This window comes from Aotus nancymaae, unplaced genomic scaffold (genome assembly GCF_030222135.1).
Source record: "Aotus nancymaae isolate 86718 unplaced genomic scaffold, 86718_ANA_hifiasm-v0.15.2.pri h1tg000012l, whole genome shotgun sequence".
NCBI lineage: Eukaryota > Metazoa > Chordata > Mammalia > Primates > Aotidae > Aotus > Aotus nancymaae.
The window spans coordinates 16,022,311-16,048,987 of NW_026988423.1; the positions used below are offsets into that span (position 1 = coordinate 16,022,311).

At 39.8% G+C, this 26,677-nt stretch overlaps 1 protein-coding gene across 1 annotated transcript in view; it reads left to right on the top strand.

Annotated features, from left to right (window-relative positions):
- POU2AF2 (POU class 2 homeobox associating factor 2) overlaps positions 1-26,677 on the top strand; it is a 44,184-nt gene that overhangs the window by 235 nt on the left and 17,272 nt on the right. The window contains exon 2 of the mRNA XM_012470586.2: positions 10,138-10,247. Within this exon, the coding sequence (XP_012326009.2) occupies positions 10,138-10,247 (110 nt within the window). The remainder of the gene's footprint in view (positions 1-10,137; positions 10,248-26,677) is intronic.

Consider the following 26,677-nt stretch of genomic DNA (forward strand, 5'->3'; position numbering starts at 1 on the left):
AAATATCACTAACTCTGGCCTAAAACATATAAAAATACAAAACACAGATCAAGCACCAACTATTTAGAACTCTTGGTAACATTTTCCGAATTACAGTTACATTTAATTGCTAATTGTTAGATTTTGTTTTGCTTCCTAGAGTTTACAGAGATATTCTGGAAGATCAACTCAATTGAACATTATTTTCATTAAATGAGGACTTGAATATCAAAGCCTTTTTGTCCAATATAGTGAAATTTTATGTTAATAATTTTCAGTAAGCTCTCAATTATAAAGAAAGTGCAGAAGAAGAACTCACATTCATATAGAACTAGAATTATCTTTTATTCATGAATCTTGCTTTAGGCTTTTAAAGCTAAGAAGCAAGGTCACTCTATTTACATATGGCAAGGAAGAGTCTAAGCTGTTATTTCATGAATTCAGACTATATATAGATCTTTCCTGGGTTGTTCATCCTAGGATATAAATGTGAATGGTCAATAGAGAGCAAAACCCAACCGTTCAGGAACAAATTTAAGATTGAAAAAGTCAGCACTTTAAATTTTAATCAATGATGACAGAGGAAACATTTTTAAAATGCCCTGTAGAGTACCTTAAAAGAAAAATTAATATTTTTTAAATGCTGCAATTCTTCAAAGTCTGATCTCGAAAGATAAGATGATATAAAGAGCCCTCAGAGCATATATCTGCTGCAGCATGAAATTGGTTATTATCAGTGGCACTTTTAAAACAATAATAAATTGTATTGTGTATACTTGAGATTCACAACAGTTATCATATACATACAGATAGTAAAGATGGTTACTATGGTGAAACAGATTAATATATCTATCATATCACATAGTTACTTTTTTGTGACAAGAGCAGCTAACATCTACCTATTTAACAAAAATCCCTAATACATTGCAATTTTATTAACTGTAGCCCTTACATAGTATATTATATATCTAGACTTTCATCCTACACATCAGCTACTTTGTATTCTCTGATCTACTTCTCATTTCCTCCTCCACCCCAATCCTACCTATGGTGACCAGTTTTATTCTTTATATATTTGACCATTTTATTCCCCCTAGATTCCACATACAAGTGAGATTATGCAATATTTTTTCTTTCCATGTCTGGCTTATTCCGCTTAGCATGATGTCCTCCAGTTCCAACCAAGTTGTGGTACATGGCAGAATCTCCTTCTTTTTAAGTCTGATTTTTATACATTCATACACAGAGAGAGAGAGAGAGAGAGAGACCATATTTCTTTATCCATTCATCCATCAACAGATGGCTGTTCAGGTTGTTTCTGAATCTTGGCTATTGTGAATAATGCTGCAATGAACATGGGAGTGCAGCTATTTTTACAAGGTGTTAATTACGTCTTCTTTGGCTATTGGATTCAGCTATGAAGGTACATTGGGAGGGGTTTATGGATACCTACAGTGTGGGCAAATCAAACTTCAACAAAATCCGAATATGTTAACTGATTTGACCTTGCAACCTTTAAAGTTAGTCTTTATTTCAAATTTAAGATTTCATAAATAGGCTGGGCGAGGTGATTCACACCTATAATCCCAGCACTTTGGGAGGCCGAGGCAGGCAGATCACGAGGTCAAGAGATCGAAACCACCCTGGCCAACATGGTGAAACCTCATCTCTACTAAAAATACAAAAATTAGCTGGGTGTGGTGGCATGCGCCTGTAGTCCCAGCTACTCAGGAGCCTGAGGCAGGAGAATCGTTTGAACCTGGGAGGCGGAGGTTGCAGTGAGCTGAGATTGCACCACTGCACCCCAGACTGGCAACAGAGCAAGACTCCATCTCAAAAAAAAAAAAAAAAAGATTTCATAAATAATGTGTATTATTTTCTGCTTAATAATTAATATTTTGAATATTTCAAGATTCGTTTATGACCTTGGAGACTGTATATGGCCTTTTCTTGTATTCTCCTGGTGGTTTTCCACAATATAACTAATACATCACCTCCCCAGATTAAAAGTAAAACCACTAACCCTGAGTCCTAGTGGGCTTAGGGGTTATTATTCATTCCTGATGGGTATCTGCCTTCCCCTCTGTGAGAGGACTCTGATCCTCAGCAATGCAGACTGAACTAGGATAGTGGGGCGAAGGGAGGGATGCCCACAGCACCAGAGCTGGCACCTGAGCCAGACGGTGACCCAACACACTATATTGCCACTGGACTCTCCAGGACCTGATTCTTGGCATTTCCCTGACAGGCAGAGAACAAAACAAACATAGATCCATCCACCAATGACCCATTCAGGATTTTAATTCTACTCTGTCTTGAGTGACAGTGCAGCTACATTCCAATGTCACAAGGGACTATAATTCAGAGAGGCATTCTACTATCTTAATTATGTCATTGTCCAGTCACATAACTCAGAATATAAATTCTTTTTTTCTAATATTATGGGATGATTTTGCTTTTTCTTTCTTTTTCTTTGTTTTGAACTATCTCTTTATTTCCTTACATGAAGTCACAAACACCTGCTTAAAAACATGAAATAATTTAAAAACAGTAACAGGTACCTTAGAGAATGTCATCAAAAATGGTAAAATAAGAAGGCGTTTTAAGTGCCATAAGTGTATTTGATATTTAATAACTGAAACAGTGTAAAAATCACCTGCATTTTAAATGTTAGATTAATTTCAGAATATTTGAAATTAGTTTGATTTGATGGATAAAATGTTTAATTTTGAAAAACAATATTAAGGCAACATCACCATTAAATCTACTATGGATTAAATTCTTCATCATTAAAATAAATGAGAATAAGGAGACGATGTAACTGAGACAATTTGTTTCATAGACATAAACACAGTTCTACAATACAAAAAACAAATACCTTTTTCCAAACTCTAAAGAATGAGTTGATTCCTAATAAATTTGCTTGTGCTTTCTTTCCGGAATCACATGTCTTTGTTTTCTCAACAACTGATCTGAATGCAAGTTTGTATCTAGAGTATTTGAATAAAAACTCTTAAGCTCTCCTGGTTTATGCAGGTGTGGATTCTTTAAATAGACACAATGCACAGGAGAAAAAAAAATGTTTCAGAGTAGAAATCCTGCTAAAAATTTGTAAACTCTAAATATCACTCCTCTCCAAAAAACAAAAAGAATGTAATAGGTTAAGAAACTTTCAGAATTCTCAAAAATATGAAGAACACTCAGCATGATATTTTAAAGAATTTGTACCAGTTTCCATTGCTTTGTTCAAATTTACTTTAATTCATCTTTTGTGCTGTTGCAAAGTGTAAGCATTCACTTATCTGTACCCCCGCTTCAGAGCTCCGTTATCGCACTAGTCCTGCTTTGTTACACCCAAATGCCTGTGAAACCCCAGAGAAAGATTTCATCCTCACCTCTTAGGAAACTGCTCTTTCCCATTTTCTAAAGACCTTCATCTTTCCAAACTCCACATTCTTTCTCACCTTCATTTTCCTCAACATCTCTAAGGCATTTCGTTTATTTCATAAGTATTTATTGAGCACCTACCAAACACCAGATACTTGACACCACCAATCATTCCTTTTTCTCTCCAACCTGCTTTCCTTCATTTTCCTCATGCTACTACTTTGGTACATTCCTACATTTCTGGCCTCTCCTCCCTGCACCTCTCCTCCTTGAAGTCCTTCTCTGGCCCCTCTATTCCCCTGGGCATCAGACCTGTAGCATTTCCTAAGACTTCTGGCTTGAATGTCTACTCTTCTCTTGCTACAAAGTCTTCTTTGGAGAACTTTATTTTCTTAGCTTCAATTACCATAATTCTAAAGATGTTTCTTAGATGTATAGTTTTTTTTACCAGGTCCAGGTTCTCCTATCTCCAGGATATTTTCATCTTTTATTTTAACATGTCACCACAACCACAAAGTCAACATATTCAAAACTGCATTCTTCTTCCCCCATCAAAACCAACTCTTTCCCCGACCTTCTTGATTTCTCTTAATAATCATAGCACTGTTTACTGGTGTGTTTGTGTGTGTGTGTGTGTGTGTGTGTGTGTGTCTGTTTTCCCTTGAAAGGTCTCTTAAATCTGTCCCGTCCTTCTCATTTCCAGTATTTCTGGCTAGCCTCCGTTTTACCATTTCCCACCCTCTCAGTTTCCTCATCCTCAGCCTATTCTAGGATCTACCAGACTGATATTCAAAAAAAATATGGTAAGAGCCATAATACTCTTCTGATCTTCCAAAAAATATGATAAGAGCTATAATAGCCTGTAATCCCAGCACTTTGGGAGGCCGAGGCGGGTGGATCACGAGGTCAAGAGATCGAGACCATCCTGGTCAACATGGTGAAACCCCGTCTCTACTAATACAAAAAATTAGCTGGGCACGGTGGCGCGTGCCTGTAATCCCAGCTACTCAGGAGGCTGAGGCAGGAGAATTGCCTGAATCCAGGAGGCGGAGATTGCGGTGAGCCGAGATCGCGCCATTGCGCTCCAGCCTGGGAAACAAGAGCGAAACTCCGTCTCAAAAAAAAAAAAAAAAGAGCTATAATAATCTTCTGTTCAAAAAAAAATTAGTGGTTTCCATACCTTATAACACAAACTGTAAATTTTTACAGCCAAGTTTTTAAGATCTTTAATATGTCCATCATTTACAACCAAAAACAAATGTTTTCAACAAATATTTACTGAAAGCTCCCTGTGTTCCAGGCACGAGCATTTGGGATGCGTCCGCGAGTAAAAACAGGCAAAGCCTCCCACTTCGTGAAGGTTACATTCTAGCAAGAAGCAAACAGAAAATAAACAATAAATGTACTCCACAAGGAAATGGTGGGAAATGGTAAATTATAGGACATAATAGAGTGACAAGTGATGCACAGACAGAAAAACTAGAGTAGAGGAAGGAGATCAGGAATATTTTCTGGGGAGGATGCAACTTCAAGTATGTTCTCATTGAGAAGATGACATTTGAGCCAAGACTTGAAGGAAAGAAGAGCATTTCACCTGTGGATAATGGGGAAAAGAATACTCCAGACAGTAGAGACAGCCAGGGCAAAAGTCTTAAGACAGAAGTGTGCTTGAGGCACTTCAGAACCACTAGGGTACAGTAGGCAAGGAGGTGAGTCTTAGGAGAGGAAACCCTGTTTCAGGGAACAGGGTCATGTAAAGCCATTATAAGGACTTGGTTCTCCCTGTGAGTGCCCTAGTGGACCATTGCAGGGTTTAGAGCAGAGCAGTGACACAACTGAACTTGCTCTTTCACAGGATCACCCTGTCTACTGTGTTGAAACTAGACCAGGGCAGGGTGAAGGTGGAAGCAGGAAAACCAGCTGGAAGTCTGCCGCAGTAATCTACATTACTATAGACATTGCAGTGGATATTAGCAGAGGAGTAAAGAAAAGCCTGGATATTAGCAGAAGAGTAAAGAAAAGTCAGCCTACTCTGGATGTGTTTTGTAGGTAGCACCATCAGGAATTGCTAAAGGATGGGCTGTGAAAGATGAGAGAGAAAAGCCTAGAATGACTCTACAGATTTGGGACTGAGTGACTAGAAAGACGGGCTGCCATCCACTGAGATAGGAAAAGTTTCAGATACAACAAATGTGAAAAGGAAGCATGAAGTTTATATTTGGACGTGTGGAGTTTGAGATGTCTACTAGACCTCCAAGCATAGATGGATTTTTTAAGACTAAAGTCCAAGTCTGGGCTGGAGATATCCATTTGAAATTCAATTACATCTATATGGCATTCAAATCTACTATCTCCAGTTGTACTCATTCCTTCCCCCTGCACACATCCTTTCTGCTTCCTGCCTCTTTGTTTTTGCTCACAGATGCCTGCTGTCTACAAGGCCGTTCTCCTTCCTCCTAACCTGTCCATTTGCTTCTCAGTCCAGTCTACTTCCCATCCTTCCCACAAAACTTTCATCAACAATCCAAAGTGTACTCTTCCCCCTCTCCTGCTCTTTCACACGTGAATGTCTGATTTCTCTCACCAAAATAGGATCTCTTTGAGGACATCTGTTATATGTTCTAAAGTTATTTTGCATCCCCTGTGGCATATAGCCCCATGCTTTGCACTAAGTCGGTGCCAATTAATACATAAGACTGTGTTTTTATGACAAAACTTCAGAAGTTTTTATGTGAGTATTTGCCATCTCATGAACTTTATTCCTCTATTAATTACATGTGGTTATTTGTTAAACTTACTTAGAATAGGTATACTTCCCCTAGGCTTTTTGGCATACACATAAAGCATAGATTGCTAATTCAGATTAAAATCATCAATTAAAAATCGCTTAAAAAAAAAAAAGCAAAGCAGAGACAGTCTGCAAATACACAAAGGATCCAGCCTAGACCTCCTCAACTCCCACCCCCTCCTCCTTCCCAGAGCTGTCTACGTCCACACCCACCTCAATCAGTTAGATATTCCCCTCCTTGCTCAGCCAGGACTGTGTAGATTAGAGTCGACCTCCCCACCTCCACAGGAACCTTCTAAAGGCCTTACTCATTTGTATATCTGTGGTTCTCCAACTTCAGAGAACATCAGAATCACCTGGAAGCCTGGACCCCACCCTAGGGTTTCTGATTCGATACATTTGGAGTAGGGCCTGAGAATTTGCATTTCTAGCAAGTTCCTAGCCAATGCTGATGCTACGGGCCCAGGGATCACATTTGAGAATCATTGATGTATATTCTTTGACTTCTCTGTCTGGCTTTGACCCCTGCCTGGTTCTGCCTGGTTTTCAGTTGCTCTCCTATGCCAGCCTGCTTGATGTGCACTAGAGCCGTCGTAGTCAATGGCCATACCATCATTCCACCTACACCCTGACTTTTTGTATTTCAGTCTCAGAAGTTGAGGTTCAATTTGTGCCCTTGACCTCAATTTTTTCTTCCTTTTCAAGACCTCATTCCATCATTCTGTCCCTCTCTTCTAAACCATTAGTCTTCCCTCTGTCCTGTTCAAATATTCTCAACTCTCTCCCACTCATAAATGCATAAATAGACATAAAAACATATGCACACCTCTCCTTGACACCATGATTCTCTCCAATTATCACTCAATCTCGTTTCCCTTTCTAATTCAAACTTCAAGAAGAAATAGTCTCTCCTTCCTGTGTCTACTCCTCCCTTGACATTATTGTCTGGCTTCCAGCCACCCCACACTTGCAAATTACTCTTGCTAAGCTCAATACCAACCACTGAGTTGAAAGCAAGCGATGTTTTTCTGTACTTACCTTCCTGAACTACTCTGTTGCCTCTGATTTTTTTTTTTTTATTTCTTTCTTCAAATCTCTTCCCCAGAATTCTATGGTGCCTTATTCCCCTGGTTTTTCCTGTTTCTTCTCCAGTTAGTCGTTCCATATCTTCTTCATAGGGTTCTCCTCTCCTCTGACAACCACTCAAATGTGACTGTTCCATCTTTAATAATTTAGTCCAGAGCTTCCAAACCTGTGTGTCAGAAATCAGTGTTCTAGGCATTCCAAAGATACTGATCCTCTCAGCTCTTGGAAGTAGACTGGCCTTTTTACCCCAGGATGCCAGGTGCGCATTATTATTTTCTATGTGCGCCACCATGCGACTTTATCTTTCAAACACTCCCCCAAGGGATTTCATCCTTTCTCTTGGTTTCATTACCATCAACATCATGATGATTCTGAAACTTACGAACTGAGAGCAATTCCATAGTGGAAACTTGAGATTCACCCTTGAATCTTCTTCTCTGTCACATCTAAATAATGTTCAAACCTGTCTGATCCTTGCCCTCCCGTCCACCACTACTCAGACCCCATTACCTCTTGCCTGGATTATTCTTGCCTGGATTATTCTAGAGCCTTCCTGACTGATCTTCCTGCAGCTTTGTGAGTCTCAAAACCACCACCATCTCAGTTGCCAGAAAAGTCTGTCTAGAATGCAAATTAAACTAGGAATTGCTTTAAAGCCCCCAATGGCTCATTGCCTACAGGATGCATTCCAAACTCTTTCCCCTACTCAATTCCCCAGCCTCACTTCCTGCCACTTCCTCTTTCTGTCCTTGCCTCCAGGACTTTGCCTGTACTGACTTCTACACCTGTAATGTTCCTGCCTATTTGCCATCATCACACACACCCTACCTTGCTTTAAGCCCCAACCCAGGTATCATCTTGCCTTCCCTGAGTCTCTCTCTCCCACACAAGGAAGTGATACATTCTGGGTTTCTCTGGCTGTCCTAGGTACATTTCTGTTCTTGCACTTAGCACATTGCATCGTAATTATTTCATTTTAAAGTATTTCTCTCCCCACTAGAGAGCCATGTTCTTTTGTATCCCCAGTTGTGACACACAGAAAGCACTTAAAAAATAATTGATAAATCAATGTGGCCTTTGACTTTCCCAAAAATAAAGCATCATACACAATTCTAGAAGCAACACTTAGATTCCTTTGGAACAATCATAAGGTCAGTAAGCTTTAAATTTGAGGCTGATTTCAAAGAAGTATTTCAAGCCTCTTTAATTATAACATATATAGACCAAATCCTGTCAAAATTAGACCCAAATGATGATTCTAGTAATTTTGTTTTGCTGAAATAAGGCTGCATGTGGCTTTATTTGAATTAAATAATACATTGTCTTGGAACGTGGATTTTTTTTATTCTTCATTTTGTATCAGTGTTTTGTGTGAAGCCTGTTAGTTTTCAGGGGATTTTCACATGTATTTCCTATTTTTTCCTTATAAATCTCTGAAGACAGCTAAGAAGAGGTGATTATACCCATTTTACACATAAGGAAAATGGAGCTGGGAGATTTTGTTCCAAGCCAGTGACTAATGTGTAGCTGTGAATACCAGCAGCCTCTTTTCTCCAATGCAGCATTCTATCTCTGGTTATATCTTTAATTTCTTCCTTTCTTCCTTCCTTTCATTCTTTTTACAATGCAATTTTACTCACAAATCAAATATATTCTAGACTATCTACAAATTCAAACAGATTAGAGAATCATTTTGGTTATGTGCCTCATACATACATTTGTTTTTATATTCTGCCAATACACACGGAGCTGAATTCTGTGCCAGCTGAATTTACTGGTAAGCCAGCAACACCTCGACTATAATGGGTTTAATTTTAATTAAATGGAAGTTGTCTAACCTACTACAGAACAGCAATTATAGAGGTAGAAAACATCTTAAAATTCCTCTAGTGAAACTGCTAATTCAGTGCATAAATGCTTTCTAGAATAGGCCAACCAAAAGGTTCTCTTATTATTTCTTCATCATCCTCAGTAACAAGGCTCTCACTATCCCTAGAAGCAATGCTGTAAATTTTAGAACCTTGGGGAAACGTTTTTCTCTATAGTCTGTTATCTTTTTTGTAATTCCCTCATGGTGAAAACAGCAAATTTTTCTGGTTGTCGATGTTACAAACTGACCTAAGTCTGGATTCCAGTTCTATTGCTTATTAGCAGCTATGAGACCTTGAAAATAACTTAGTCCCAGACCTCAGTTTCCTCATCTGTAAAACAGATCAAATGAAGTAATACGTGTAAATTGCCAAGCACTATAACATCTTCAGTAAGTGAATATAGTAAGTGCTCAATAAATATTCGTTAAATGAATGCATGACTCTTTATTTACCATTGGCCTTATTTCAAAGCAGTAACCTCTCGTGTTGAATCACTGATTTTCAAAAACAAAACATATTTATTTAGTGTAGTAAACCAATAACAAACAACTTTCTTCTTAGGAACATAATCTTCTTAAAACTTCTGTTGACCTGCTCGCTCTCATCAGGTATAATAGGGCAGGAATACTGTTACTCTGTAACCTGAATCGTCCAGATCTAACTTCTACCTCATGTATTTAGAAGCATCATTTCAAGTTGCATCTAATCTTTAGTCTTCTGATTAAAGCATAAGTTGTAAATCTTGCCTGAGTAAATCTTGACAAGTCAGAATATAAGAGAAGCATTTGAAGAGCTGTTGTGTAGATGATGGAATGGTGTTTCTTTCACTTAGTAGAGTTTAGATGAGTCTCTATCAAAAACCAGGAGACAGGACTCTATTGAAGTCACTCTATCAAAGCCACTTCAAATCCAAGAATTCTATCATTTTAACAATAAAATGACATCACGATGACCAGCCCCTAAATATGTCCTTTGGGAGGTTAACCTAATGACTCCCATTCCTTATAACTATCCCATCTGCTTAAGTCCCAGGAGACTACAGCAAACGAGTGTATCAAGGCGTGAGAGTGAAGCACACAGTCAAAGATCTCCTGGCAGAAAAACGATCCAGACAAACAAGTAACGCAAGACTTAATGTAAGTCCCAATTTAATACCTTCTGAAGTGCTTGTAGGTTCTCTCTCCTCCCCCTTTATCCACACACCAATCCTCCACTTCCTGGGTCTGATATTCTCAAAACAAAGCCTTCCTTTAACTGGCACACAGTATAGAATTACGCCATGACGGACAATCTTTCTCTCACTTAGTGGTGCCAGCATTTGCACCTTAACTTACACGCCCTCTAATTCAATCTCATCCTCGTCTATTTTGTGTTGGCTTTCAAGCCCTTTTTGAAAGAGTTTTCATGTCTCTATTCATCTGCTATTGACTATGTGTCCTTGGAAACAGAATTCACATTCCCTCATAACTGGATGTCACAGAAATCACATAAATCACAGTCAATAAATGCACTCCTCCTGACTGAGGAGCCTGGTGGAATGGAGGAACATCAGTAGAGAGGGGCCCTGGCCCTTGCCGGGAACCAGCCATGTGGCCCTGGAAAAGTCACTTTACTCCTCTGGGCCCAATATGAAATGAGTTAGGCAAAATGATCTCGAGGGTCCCTTCCAGCTATAAATATCTCTGACTGTCATTAAGTTTATGGCATGTGTGTTAGCAGCCAGCAAGAGATCCAGGAGCTCTGTGGTCTTACTGGCTGGCTACTGTGGTTCATGGCAATTTAAAGATGGTGTGTCTTGACTTTTTCATTTCCCCAAGCTATAGATTATCAAGAGCTTGTTTGGTAGGATAATACTCACCTTCATCCACATGTTATTCAAAACCCAACAGAGAGAACTTATAAAAATCTTCTCTGTAACTTGCAAAATCAGATTTCAAAATCCTAGTAGGAGATGTTCTGAGTCTAAAATCTTTTTTATTATTATTGTTATACTTTAAGTTCTGGGGCATATGTGCAGAACATGCAGGTTTGTTACATAGGTATACACATTCCATGGTGGATTGCTATATCCATCACCCCATCATCTACGTTATGTATATCTCCTAATGTTATCCCTCCCCTATCCCCTCACCTCCTGCTATCCCTCCCCTAGCACCAGACCTCCAGAAATGATTCTAGAATGGTACTATCATTTGGTTACCAAGATTAACATAAAAACACCTATTATATCAAGTAAAATATAATCACATGAATGTCAGGCATCTGTTGGAACCTTCTGGGTGCAGGGCATGAGAGCAGATGACCAGAAATAAATGAGGCAACCATGTCCAGTGCCTAGTGCAGGGGCTGACACATAGCAGGTACTGGTTTTTCCAGCCTATCTGCTGAAAATGTTAGCACTGTGTTCTACTCTGCTCCAAAATCAAACTACTGAGACATGTTTCAAGTGAACGTTCAATTTCCTCCCATCCAAGAACACCTTTTATTGCATATTTTATGTTATCCTTTTTTTTTTTTTTTTGAGACCGAGTCTCACATGGTTACCCAGGCTGTTATGTAACCTCCACTTCACAGGCTCAAGTGATTCTTCTCCCTCCGCCTCCCAAATAGCTGGGATTACAGGCGCCTACCACCATGCCTGGCTAATTTTTTTTTTTTTTTTTTTTTTTTGAGACAGGGTTTTACTATGTTGGCCAGGCTGGTGTCAAACTCATGACGCAGTGATCCACCCACCTCAGCCTCCCAAAATGCTGGGATTACAGGCATAAGCCACCGTGCCCGGCAGTTATCCTTTCTTTTACGCCACCTCCTCTCTTCTAGTTCAACAAATGGAGCTTAGCTGCTACAGAGAAATCTGAATAATTGGCTCCTTTTCTGCTCCAGTTCAGCACTTCTCACAGTGCCTGCTCAGAATCATCTGGGGTATGTGTTAAAAATATCAGTACAGATAGTCATCCATTCTTAAGGACCTGTTTCTGTCCCTGTTGCAAATGCCCCAGTAAGCAAGAATCATGGAGCATGTTATGGGAGACGCTGTGGGGCTCTGATTCCGTGACTGATACCGAGACCACCTCCTTTTTTTTATGCCAATGCACTAGGACACAATGATTCTCCTATCTCAAGTAAGTTCAGATAGAGAAGTCATTCATTAGACATGCTCAAAATTTGCAGCTGACAGCATGAGTAATGACCAGTCAGAGGCTCTACCATGTGGTTTACCATAAGCACATTGTGGGAGGTTGAAAAATGGAGCCCCAAGGATCCCATGTCAAATCCTTGGGACCAGTGAATTCCGCTTTATATGGCAGAATTTGTGGTTAAGTGAAGTATCTTTAAAAGAGGCCCTTACCCTGCATTATTTAGGTGAGTTCTCAGTATAATCGCATGTGTCAAGTATCCTCCCTCACAAGGGGGAGTTTTGAGAGAGAAACACACACACAGAGGAGAAGATACACGAAAGAGGAGGACACAACGTGACCACTTAAACAGAGATTGCAGTGATGAGGCCACAGTCAAGGAGTATCTACCAGCAGCCACCAGAAGCTTGAAGAGGCAAAGGCAAATCCTCCCCTAGAGTCTGATGGGCACGCAGCCCTGCCAACACCTTGATTCTGGACTTCTGGCCTCCAGAATTGTGAGAGAATCAATGTTGCTAGTTTTAAACCACGCTGTTTGCAATAATTTGTTACAGCAGTCCTAGAAAACTAATACACACATATTCTGAAAACTATGTCCCCCTGGATAGGCGTACTTGAGGAAGTAGCTATTTGATGCCCAAATTGCTGCTCTTTTATTTGTGACAACACTCCGGTAAATTTACACAAGACTCTGTTGATCCATCTTTACCACGGTTTCCCTCATGAACATCTGGTTTTGATACCATGAAATGTTTTTTACATCTTTGCAGTAGAAACAAGAAAAAATATCCCTTGCATCAAGAGACTTTCACCAAAGACTAGAAATTAAAACCACTTCTATACATTTTGGCTATAATTCTGTGGTTTCAACTATTGCTATGTATATTTTTAAATAATGGCTTTTCTTTTTTCTTTCTCAAGTTTTTCGTTCTTTGCCACACTACTAGATCTTCTACCAGAATATATAAATGTGAGCTATTTACCACCACCTAGTACCAAATACACACACACACACACACACACTCACAATTACCTTCTGATTGCTGCATTTTTTTCAACTACACTATTTCAATTGAGTTCCATAAAAGCTAATCATTAAACTATTTTCAAAAAATAGTTTTTTGAAAAACTATTTCATCACAAAATTCAATAAACTCTTTTTTTTTGAAAGAAAGAAAGAAAGAAAAAGAATAAAGAAGAAGAAGAAAAAGGAAGAGAAAGAGAGAGAGAGAATGGGAGTATTGCTTTCTTGCCCAGGCTAGAATGCAGTTTAGTAATAGGTATTGAAAACCTCTTTTATACCAATAATTATACTTGATGTAAACAGGAAGGAATAAGGGAAGAAAATAACAAACGAGCAGCCAACCAATATTTCATTTAAACCTATGAAATGCTATGCGATTACTGAGGAGTGATTTACTTCCAATTATGTAGTCACTTATGGAATAGGTGTGAGGTGGTAATGTATGTTTTATGTATTTGAAGTGAAGAGTTCTATAAATGTTTATTAAGTTTACTTGTTCCGGGTCTGAGTTCAAGTCCTGGATGTCCTTGTTAATTTTCTGTCTCGTTGATCTATAAAATCATTAGCTCTTCTTGTTACATTGATCCTTTTGCCATTATGTAATGTCCTTCTTTGCCTCTTTTGCTCTTTGTTGCTTTAAAGTCTACTTTATCAGAGGCGAGAATTGCATCTCCTGCTTTTTATTTATTTGTTTATTTTTACTCTCTGATTGGTTGATAAATCTTCCTCCTTCTCTTTGTTTTGAGTCTTTGTGTATCGTTGCATGTGAGATGGGTCTGGATGCAGCATACCAATGGGTTTTGGCTTTTTATCCGATTAGAATATATATAACTTTAATACTGGCATTTGATGCTAGCTGGTTGTTTTGCCCATTAGTTAGTGTAAATTTTTCGTTGTGTTAATGTTCTTTTCTTTTTGATATATTTTTGGAAAGGCTGATATTGGTTGTTCCTTTATATGTATAGTGCTTCTTTCAGAAGCTCTTGTAAAGCAGGCCTGGTGGTGGTGAACTCTCTAAGTACTTGTTTGTTCACAAAAGATTTAATTTTTCCTTCGATTATAAAGCTTAGTTTGGCTGGATAGGAAATTCTGGGTTGAAAGTTCTTTTCTTTAAGGATGTTAAATATTGGTCCCCACTCTTTTCTGACTTGTAGGGTTTCTGCTGAGAGATCTGCTGTAATTCTGATAGGTTTCCCTTTATGGGTAACCTGACCTTTCTCTCTGGCTGCCCTTAGTATTTTCTCCTTCATTTCAACCCTAATAAATCTGGCAATTATGTGCCTAGGGGTTGGTCTTCTTGAAGAATATCTTTGTAGTGTTCTCTGTATTACCTGGAGTTGAATATTACCCTGCCTTGCCAGGTTGGGAAAGTTTTCCTGAATGATATCCTGAAGAGTATTTTCCAACTTGGATTCATTCTCTTCATCACATTCAGGTACACCTATCGAACGTGAATTAGGTCTTTTCACATAGTCCCATATTTCCTGGAGACTTTGCTCATTCCTTTTCATCCTTTTTACTCCAATCTTGTCTTCTCGTTTCATTTCACTGAGCTGGTTCTTGACTTCTGATATCCTTTCTTCTACTTGGTCAATTCGACTGTTTAAACTTGTGCATGCTTCGCGAAGTTCTCGTGTTGTGTTTTTCAGCTCCATCAATTCACTTATATTCCTCTCTAAATTGTCCATTCTCGTTAACATTTCGTCAAACCTTTTTTCAAGGTTCTTAGTTTCTTTGCATTGGGTTAGAACAAGTTCTTTTAATTCACAGAAGTTTATCATCACCCACGTTTTGAAACCTGCTTCTGTTGTTGGAACACACTCATAATCTATTAAGCCTTGTTCCGTTACTGATGAGGAATGGCGATTCCCTGTAGAGGGAGAGGCATTCTGATTTTGAGTATTCTCTGCCTTTTTACGCTGATTTCTTCCCTTCATTATATATTTATCCGTCTGTTGTCTTTGTAATTACCGACTTTCTAACTAGGTCTCTGAGCAGACATCCAACTTGTTGATTCCCAGCACCGAAATCTGAGCAATCCACTGCGCTGGCCAAAATAGCGGTGTTAAGATTGATGGTGCTTTTCTGCCCGGGAATCTCCGGACTCTGTACCAAAAATTGGCACGCTAAGGCACCAGCAAAACTGCTGCGCCAGCCACAAGAGTCACCCTGGCGACCCGTGGGGCTCCTCTGCTGGGAATCTCCTGGTCCGTGAGCAACAAATATTCGTCTGAAAGTGTGGCGTCCTCTCGTTCTCTGCGCTTTCACTGGGAACTACGAGCCCGAGCTGCTAGTGATCAGCCATCTTGGATCTCTCTCTAACCTCTTTATTATCTGTAGGAAAAAAAGCAATAAGCCTAATAGCCACAATTTTTCAGTTTTGTTTTGAAAGTGACTGATTATCAGACCACTGTTTCTTTTAATTAAGCTTTTCTTAAGCTATCTTATGGATTCATTTAAATTGCTGCATATAAATCAGCTGGCATGAGGGGGGAAAATTATAAAAGTTGCCGTGTAGGAAAAGGAAATCAGGTTGGAATTGTAACTGTGGGGGAGATAGGGAAATGCTGTGTAGTGTAGGGGAGGTTAAGACTGACCCCAGGAATCAGGGTTTGATGTTCGATTTATTTTGTTGATTTATGGACAAAGTAGCAGCTCTCCTGCGCTGCTCATTCATCAAAATACTACAGCCAGGAACAATAAGAAAACAGAAATGAAAGTTCCTTGAGGTTAATATCGTACATAAACCTAAGGAAAAATAAATGAAGATTTCTGATTCTGTTTTTAGAAACTCTGAATTGAAGAAAATGTTGAGGAGAAATATCCCAAGTGGGAAATATATTTGGATTAAACGGCCTTGGTTTTTACATGCTCTGCATATAGAAATCAAAAGTGGACTATTTCTACACAGTATGACTCCTGCATGCCAATCTCAAGTGTTTGCTTTTTAAATCAGAATTACTTGCATTTATTTTCTTTCTATACATTATCCTAAATTCTTACATTTAAATCGGCTGCTAAAATCTCTACATCAAGGGCATACAGGATAAGGCCACATTGTCAGTTGGGTTTCTCGGTCAATAATCTTTCCTGATTATTTTGGAGGGTTAATATTATAAGCAATGGAAAGAAGTATGACAATAGTATGTGTTCGATGGGAAATTCTGGAGGAACAGAAGGTGAATAGGAACCATTGGTGTTTTTATGACATAGAATAATTGCCATAAAGTTGGGCATACTCTAACTATAGAACAGATGTGCATTGTCTGTCTTGATCCCTGAAACCGTCTGTCCTTCCAGCAGGACTGCTAGTTGGATGTTTGTTTAGTTACATATCCAGCTGCTGCTTTGCTACACCAATCACATGCAGAATTCAGTTACCACCAAGTGTAAACATTGTGATGTCCAAATCTGTGATTTGCATTTGGATTTCTTCTGAAGTATTAGGAGGAAAAAATACACACAATTGGAAGCTGTATATTCTATCATCTCAAAGTTTCTTTGATTTCCCTGAAACTTTTGGTAACCCATCTCTCCTGCACCAAAAGAGAAACTGCTTCTTCCTGCTTCTGTTTGAACCCCTCCTTCTGGCTACAAGTGATCTTGAGTAATTCCCTTCTCCTCTCTGAGCCTCAGTGTCCCTGCCCATAAAGGCAGAGTTGGGCCATATGTCTAAGATTTCTCTAGTTTCTGTGTTCATTTTTTTCAAATAAATATTACTGTGTATAATTGATGTTTGCAACAAGACTTTATGGGATACATATAGATAGTAAAATTGCCACTATAGTGAAGTAAATTAATATATCCCTTATCTCATCAGCTCTGATTTATGCATACTGTACAAGTGTGACCAGAATTTAATTATTTCCAAGTGGTCTGGTTTATTTCATTTCAACCTCAAGTGTTTGCTTTTCTAACCATTATTACTTACTGTTATTTAGTTACTTTTTGCTGCAAAAGCTACTAAAAATACTTATTTAACAAAATCCCTAACACAATTCAACTTTATTAACTATAGCCATCATGTTGTACATTGTATCTCTAGACTTGTTCATTCTACATATCAGCTAATTTGTATCTTCTGAGCTATATATATCTCAGTATTCACTTTTAGGACTTAAATTTTTAAATATTTATTCCATTTATTTATCTTTGTTATTTTCATTAGTCATACTTCAAAATATTTCCATTTCCTTAAACATTTAAATCCTAACCTCACTGTTTAGGATTTAAAACAGACCTGAGTCTCAGACAACTAGCTCTTACCCAATTTGAAGCACCATTGAGCTGATGTTTCAGATTACTCTGTTGTCTGGAAACCTACAGCACTTAGCTTTACTGAAGTTCATATTCTAAGACATAGAAAATACAGCATAGTGAAGAGTTTGGGCTCTAGATCCAGATGACCTGAATTCAGATTCCAGCTCTGCCATTTGCCATCTGTGTAGTAATAATAAAGTTACTTAACCTTGCTGCTAAAGGAAGATAATATAACATCTACCTTGCAAGGTTATCATAAGGATTACATTTAATATTTGCCAAGCATTTGGCACATATTGGTGCTCAGTCAATGCCATTGCTATTAAACACTCAACTGCATATGAGGAATGATGCTTGTTAGAATTCAAGGCATTATAAGAAATTCATTGCCCTTAAGAAATATACAGTTCAGTTGCGGGGAAAGAAATTATAAGTGATTAAAAATAAAAAATGGCTTTGCTCCAGGTGTCAAAAGAGTGAGTGTGACCATCAGCAAACATGAGGGAGGTTCAGAGGAGAAAGAGCAAAGCATGGAGCACGTGTGTAGAAAAAGACTTCTTGGTCCGGGCACGGTGGCTCACACCTGTAATCCCAGCACTGTGGGAGGCCGAGACAGGCAGATCACTTGAGGTCAGGAGTTCGAGACCAGCCTGTCCAACATGGTGAAACCCCATCTCTACTAATAATACAAAAATTAGCCAGGCATGGTGGCACATGCCTGCTATCCCAGCTACTCAGGAGGCCAAGGCACAAGAATCGCCTGAACCCGGGAGGCAGAGGTTGCAGTGAGCCAAGATTTCGTCACTGCACTCCAGACTGTGTGACAGAGCAACACTACATCTCAAAAAAGAAAAAAAGAGGCCAGATATAGTGGCTCACGCCTGTAATCTTAGCACTTTGGGAGGCTGAGGAGGATGGATCATGAGGTAAGGAGTTTTGAGACCAGCCTGGCCAACATAGTGAAACCCCATCTCTACTAAAAATACAAAACATCAGCTGGGTGTGGTGGCACATGCCTGTAGTCCCAGCTACTTGGGAGGCTAAGGCAGGAAAATAGCTTGAACCTGGGAGGCAGAGGTTGCAGTGAGCTGAGATCACCCACTGCACTCCAGCCCAGGCAACAGTGCGAGACTCCATTCCAAAAAAAAAAAAAAAAAAAGACTTCTTGGAGGAAAGTATGCCTCGAGCTGGGCTTTGAAGGAAGAAGATGACTCAGGTGAGCAGTGAGCAGGAGTAGAGTCCAAGCAGAACACACAGAAGGGGCAAAGGCGCAGGGGAAAGGAAGCATTCTGCCTGTGACGCTCAGGGGGTGGACCAAATTTGTCTGCAGGGTAGAGAAGTGGAAGAGAAGGTTGGGAGGCCTGCATAATCCTTCAAAATTCAGTTCTAGTCTTGCTGTTAAGGTCTCCCCAACACTCCGCTTTGCTCCCAAAGCCTCCAGCATATTTTTCTGCTAAAATACTCATTACATTGCACTGTCACTTCTTCTCTTACATCTGTTCTCCAACTGGCTAACGTCTTGCAATTTCTGTTTGTTCCTTTTGGAGCCTCCAGCCCAGGAAAAATAAGTGTGATAAAGTGGTTAAGTGCCTGAATATCAGAGTCACAGACGGAGGTTCTGACTCTTCTGTGTGAAACTGATCTCACTTCTCTGGGCCTCAGTTTCCTCCTATGTAAATGGAATGGTGAAAGTTACCGTGGAAGGTGGTGTGAGAGTGAAATTTGCTAATGTCTATAAAGCAGCTGGTACAGCACATGGTATGTTGTAAATGCTCAGCAAATAGCAGCTTTTATGGTTTTTACAGTATCTGGCACATAGCGGTACTTAATAAATGTCACAGCAAAGGTGTGCCACGCTAAGGTAGATAGGTACTGGATTACAGGGAGCTCTGGATAGCAGCCTCGAAAGTTTGATCCTCCTGTTCTCACCACTACTAATTATAATATAATGTAAATAAGTGAAACCATTAGAAAGGTCACTGGGTAACTTTTGTAGGTTTGAAAACTTTATTCCTAGGAATGAATGAAACAACACAACAGTGGAAGTAGTAATTACCCACTTGAATGATATGCTGACGGAGCTCAGCCACTATCCTCCATCTTACAGTCAAGATGGCTAGAGTTGAAACTCCAACCTGGTGCATTGAATTAAGATAATTTCTTTTTTTTTAATTGTATTTTAGGTTTGGGGGTACATGTGAAGAACATGCAAAATTGTGGCATGTGTGATTTGCTGCCTTCCTCCCCTTCACCTATATCTGGCATTTCTCCCCATGCTATCTCTCCCCATCTCCCCACCCCTGGCTGTCCCTCCCCTATTTCCCCCCAACAGACCCCAGTGTGTAGTGCTCCCCTCCCTGTGTCCCTGTGTTCTCATTGTTCAACAACCGCCTATGAGTGAGAACATGCGGTGTTTGATTTTCTGTTTTTGTGTCAGTTTGCTGAGAATGATGGTTTCCAGGTTCATCCATGTCCCTACAAAGGACACGAACTCATCATTTTTGATGGCTGCATAATATTCCATGGTGTATATGTGCCACATTTTCCCTGTCCAGTCTATCATCGATGGGCATTTGGGTTGGTTCCAGGTCTTTGCTATTGTAAACAGTGCTGCAATGAACATTCGTGTGCATGCATCCTTATAGTAGAACGATTTATAATCCTTTGGATATATACCCAGTAATGGGATTGCTAGGTCAAATGGAATTTCTGTTTCTAGGTCCTTGAGGAATCGCCACACTGTCTTCCACAACGGTTGAACTAATTTACACTCCCACCAACAGTGTAAAAGTGTTCCTATTTCTCCACATCCTTTCCAGCATCTGTTGTCTCCAGATTTTTTAATGATCGCCATTCTAACTGGCATGAGATGGTATCTCAATGTAGTTTGGATTTGCATTTCTCTAATCACCAGTAATGATGAGCATTTTTTCATATGTTTGTTGGCCTCATTTATGTCTTCTTTTGTAAAGTGTCTGTTCATATCCTTTGCCCACTTTTGAATGGGCTTGTTTGTTTTTTTCTTGTAAATCTCTTTTAGTTCTTTGTAAATTCTGGATATCAGCCCTTTGTCAGATGGGTAAACTGCAAAAATTTTTTCCCATTCTATTGGTTGCTGATTCACTCTAATGACTGTTTCTTTTGCTGTGCAGAAGCTGTGGAGTTTGATTAGGTCCCATTTGTCTATTTTGGCTTTTGTTGCCAATGCTTTTGGTGTTTTGGTCATGAAGTCCTTGTCTACGCAAGATAATTTCAACTGCTCCCATTCTGTAGTCCTAAATATCCAAAAACCCAATCAGTCTTGGATAACAAACCTGTAATTAAACTTATCCATCATGAACTGCCATTTAAAAAAGAAAAAAAAAACAGCTTCAAATGACAAGAAGAAAGGAATAGAAGTCTGAATATTTTGATCAGGATCTGCCACCAGTTTGCTGACCTAACAAGGGATATGACTTTCTGAAGCCTATATTTCCTGAATTTAAAAAAATCTTCAGAGTGGTGCCGATGGGAAAGGGTCAGCATTCAGCATTCTCTGTGTGTTCCCCCTGCTGGGTGCAGCTGTTTCTCCTCCTGACTTAGTAGATTTTCCCAGACCTCAGAACATGTTCCATCTACTGGCACCCCTACCCCCAACCTCCAAGGCCAAGCTGAACCCCCTCTGTATTCTGAGAAAGATAAATTCCCTTTTTTCTAGTTCAACTAGAGTTTTGCAATCTGAGCTAGCCAGGAATATAGGGAATAGATAAATCACATAAAGCACAAGAATGATTATGTAGCCTACAAAAGTTCTGATGCTAACATTAATATTGGGTCAAAGATGGGCATGAGGGTGCCATTGAGTTGATGTTTAGGCCTGAGTCCTCTTCCCACCTGCTCATTTCTCCCTGGGATAAATAATAACAATAACTATCACTTACCGCTGGGCTCTGAGCAGAAACTTTACAAATAATTTCATTTCTCTATTTTAAAATATATTTCATTTATCGACACAAGCACAACAGCTTTCAGAGGGTGGTGCCCATATCTATTTTTCAGATGAGAAAAATAAGAATCAGATAGAAAGTAGTGGGGCTTAGATTTGGAACTAGGTTTGTGGGCCTCCAGGTCTTCACTTCACCTGCCCTATTGCCCTCTTACATTATGACTCCAGCCCAAGGATGGGTGAGCTTTGGAGTGGTCACTCTGCTTCAGGCCCTCCTGCTCAGCTCTCATGTCACCCTCCAGATTTCATGTGTGATGTGTGGCCCCAATTATGACTTTTTCTCCCTCTCAGGAACACATTTGTCTCCCCACTCACCTCTGCAGTGTGTCTGTAGACTGTTCAAGAGATGATGCCAAACCCAGCCCGAACCAGCACCAGGACCTTTTTGTCCTCTGATACTCAGACATCTTAGAAAACAGTAGACCCAAGAAGTTTTCAATTTCCTTGTAGAATTTATCTCCAGTTTTGTTCCAGAACCTGCTTTCTGTCCCAGAAATAGCTGCACCCAGCAGGGGGAACACTTGGAGAACACTGAATATAGTCCCTCTTGGTCATTCCCCACCACTCCTAAACCCTCTGGCCTCATGGGGCTCTCCATGGCACCTGGCGCCCTCTGTATAAGAGGAAATCACTTCCTGAATCAGAGTCAGAGTATGCCATACTGACCTTGCAGAAGCCTCTTTTCTGTTCTCTAGTGACCTCTGGGGCCTCCTCATGCGACCCATTTCTCTCTGAGCTTTTCTTCTTATTTGAGGCTTACTCCCCTGGCATGTCTTTGGATTTCTTTTCTGAATATTGCCAAGTTATTTGAGAGGCTGGCATCCGTGGCTCCCTCATAGGACTGGATGCAGAATGCCACTTCCTCCACTTTAGAAGACAGAGACCCTATCAGCCCCCTTTTGAGGGCTGGAAGAGATTCCTGAGCCCAGTGAAACACAGAGTTTACCAGCTCAATTGACCTGCTATCTCTGTTGACCCACCCCTTCATTGCTCTCCTAACCCCAAGGTGTCTGGAATTCTCTCATAGTCGTACACACTGTGGAATCTTACACATATTCTCAATAAATATAATAGCTGATAAGGAAAGGGGAGAATAATTTCCTTATGGCTTTACCTTCTTATGAAAGTATGAGAAAAGATGGGGAGAGGAAGACCACCAATACTCTCATTTCCTAGATACTAAGCCGATTTTTAGTATTCCATGCCAGAAACAGACAGAACCCTTAAATAACGTAGAAATCTAATACTGTGCTACTTCTCTTTGGCATTCTAATGACGGTGCTAAACAACAAGAAAAGGCCAAAAAAAGAAGTTGAATACAAGTAAGAGCAAAAACTGGTACACAGGCCTTAACATTAAGGAGCTGGTCATATATAAATCCAAAGAAGAAATAGACTCCGCAGCCATCAACGTATTGTCACATCTGAGAACATAACACATGGATGGTATACTGAATCTGTGGTTAGAAAACGGGTAAGGTTTGGACCGAGGCATCCTGAGCGCTGCAGGCATGAGTGCAAAACAGTTGGCACCACTGCAATTACAGGAAATACTCATGCTCTTCTCTGATTTCTTAAAATTTACCATAGAAATTATTTTCCACCTCTTCAACCCATAACCTGAACCTACCCTACAGCATGTTTTGATTTTAGTAAGATTGTCATGTTTGCCTGGGCGCAACAAATGGGCATCAGGTGCCCCAGTGTGTGTTTTCTTACTTTGTTATTGCTTTTTCTTTTTCTCTTTTTTTTTTTTTGAGACGGAATCTTGCTCTGTCACCCAGGCTGGAGTGCAGTGGCACAATCTTGGCTCACTACAACCTCCGCCTCCTGAGTTCAAGCAATTCTCCTGTCTCAGGCTCCCAAGTAGCTGAGACTACAGGCACACACTGTCACGTCCAGCTAATTTTTTTATATTTTTAGTAGAGATAGGGTTTTGCCATATTGGTGAAGTTGGTCTTGAACTCCTGACCTCAGATGATTCACCAGCCTCAGCCTCCCAAAGTGCTGGGATTACAGGTATGAGCCACCGCGCCCAGCCTGCTTTTTTTCCTTATCTACTCTTAGCTTTTTATTTCTTTCCATATTTATTTTTCTTAAGTTTTTAGAAATACCTGTTGTTCTCTTTGTGTTTGACTGCTAAAGCTCTTAAGAAACCTGCAACTTTTCTTTAATAAATATATCTTATTTACCCTTGCTACTTTTTCATGAAGGCCAGCAGAAGAATCCATTTGTCATTTGAAATTGTGCAAGGTTATTGATAAAGGGAACCAGTGTTCACCCTGGGAACATCTCCCTGTACTTTCTGCTCAGTGGCCTAGCACGGTGTTTTGCATATTGCTTGTTAACATGGCCAGCTAACCCCTTCCACTAGCCTACAAAGAATTAAAGAAGAAAAAAGAACGAAAACATTTTCTGAGCAGGCAGTGTCTAGTAAACTCAACACCGGTGTTTGAATACAGAGGTACACACTATATTCTTGGCATTCATTTGAATGAATGCTTTACTAAGACTTTCTAAATGGTCCATTGTCTGACTTTAATTACCCCACTATCCTGCCCTGTTTAGAGATCTGAACCACATTCCCAGTGCTTTCCATGTTCCACACCCAACCACCTGCACCTTCACAATCACAGAAATTTTAAAAATAATAATAAAGGCAAACCTTTTGCAAGCAACTTATTTTTTCAGCTGCTCTATTGGTTTTGCAGGTTTTTTAAAATGTCATAAAATTTAAAATAATTCCTGGTGGTGAATGCTTTCATGCAGCTTGCAAAAATAATCAGGTTTTGCAGCGGAACAGCCGTGGCAAGTCCATCTGGCAGAACTGAAGTTGTGCAGATTCTGTCCTGACCAAAGTGCATCTCAGTGACTCCTGTTGTTCTAACTTTGCTACATAAATACAAATAGCATTCCAAAGGCATGCCAAGATCCAGGGGTAAAAAATGTGTTTCACTTTGTAACTTAGGCAACAGAAATCACTTTCTCGCAGAGACAGCCTGGACATCATTTTGTGCCAAGCAGGAGAGTTTCAACAATAAAATTTTAAGAAACTATCTGAAAATGGGGATTCTGCAAGCATCTGAGCTTTCTAAATGACATAAAATAGTTTATATCCCAGCAGTTGAAGACACTTGACATCACAGTTTTCAAAAGGTTTGAGATTTACAATAAATATACGACCTAAAGTCTACTTATTGATTTTTGTAAAATAGTTGCTTTAATTACAAAAGGAATTCAGTGTAAAATTTCAGACAGAACAAGAGTGAAAGTGAAAAGCAGAAGCTCACTAAAGTCTTCCCTGCCCCCAGTTCTCTTGTTCTACATCTCAGAAGCCACCCCAGTGAGTTTCACGTAAATTCTTCCAGAAAATTTGCTATGACATTTTATTAAAGAGAAAGTAAGTTGTTGGACCAGCAAGTTAATGAATATCAAAATTTATTAGATAATTACATGCAGTATTCCAAAAATGCATAAATTAGTGTTTTGGTGGCAAAATCCCTTCCAGAGAGAGAATTTAAACATGGCTTTTAGTCTTCATTTTACCCCTATACATTTGAAAGTCTTTGGCAAATCACTTAATCTTTTTAAGTCAATAACATAGTCCTTACCATCACCTGAGGCTAGTGATAATGGAGATAGGGTGCACAAAACCAGATGAACTCTTTCTTTGTGAGATAAATGTCCTATAACCTAGGCTTTGTAGACAGAGGTTAATGCTTTTGAGGATATATGTTTCAATATTCACTCCTCAGTCAAAAGTTATTCTTGGCCTTAGGATTGGGCCTATACCATGTCCCACTAAATTAAGTCATATAAAAAATAGGGTTTTTTCTTTGCAAGTAGGTCAATGTGAGGAAGACCTGCCAGCCCTCTCTCATACAGGTATCAGCAGGAAGATTGGTGATAACAAAGAAAAGAGGAAGTGAGCCCTGTAAATTGTACAGCATCCCGGACAGGTGGCCAACAGCAGCTATGGGAGAGTATCAGCCCTTGTTGATAATCCTCTAAAAGGATGCCAAATAGAGATGAATAGAAATGGCACCTGCTGGCCTTCTGAAATCCCAGCCCTACTGAGAGCCATCAGACCTTCATCACTGGGCTCTTTTCACCTATAATAGCCCATACTCTCACCCCATCAGTCATTTCCAACCTGTCATTTTAGCACTAGATTAAATTTCCTTGGGCATCATTTTCACCATGTCTACACTGCTAAGAAAGTTCAGGGTCAGGTATGGTGGCTCACACCTCTAATTCCAGCACTTTGGGAGGCCAAGGCGGATGGATCACCTGAGGTCAGGAGTTCAAGACCAGCCTGATCAACATGGTGAAACCCCATCTCTACTAAAAATACAAAAATTAGCTGGACATGGTGGCGGGAGCCTGTAATTCCAGCTACTCGGGAGGCTGAGACAGGAGAATCACTTGAACCTGGGAGGCAGAGGTTGCAGTGAGCCAGGATTGTGACACTGCATTCCAGCCTGGGAAAGAAAGGAAGAAAGAGAGAAAGAGAAAGAGAGAAAGAATAAAGAAAAAGAAGAAAGCAAGAAAGAAAGAGAAGAAAGAATAAAAGAAAGAAGAGAAAGAGAAAGAAAGAAAAAGAAAGAAAGAAAGGGAAGAAAACAAAAGAAAGGAAGAGAGAAAGAAAGAAAGAAAAAGGAAGAGAGAAAGAAAGAAAGAAAAAGAAAGAAAAGAAAGAAAGAGGAAGGGAGGAAGGAAGAGAAAAGAAAAGAGAGAGAAAGAGAAAGAGAGAGGGAAAGAAAGTTAGTTATGAAGGATTACTGCCTACTACCAAAGTCTAAGTTCCTTAGGGTGGCTCAAAAAAAGCTCTTTTTATTTCTTTTCTTTTTTTTTTTTTTTTTTTCTGAGACAAGGTCTCATTCTGTTATCCAGGCTGGAGTGCAGTAGCATAAATTTGGCTCACTGCAGCCTTGACCTTCTGGGCTTGGGAGATCCTCCTGCCTCAGCCTCCTGAGTAGCTGGGCTCTACAGGCATGTGCCACCATGCTGTTATGTGTGTGTGTGTGTGTGTGTGTGTGTGTGTGTGTCTGTGTGTGAAGATGGGAGTCTCACTATGTTGCCCAGGCTCGTCTCAAACTGCTGGGCTCAAGGGATTCTTCTGCCTCTGCCTCCCAAACTTCTGGGATTACAGGCATGAGCT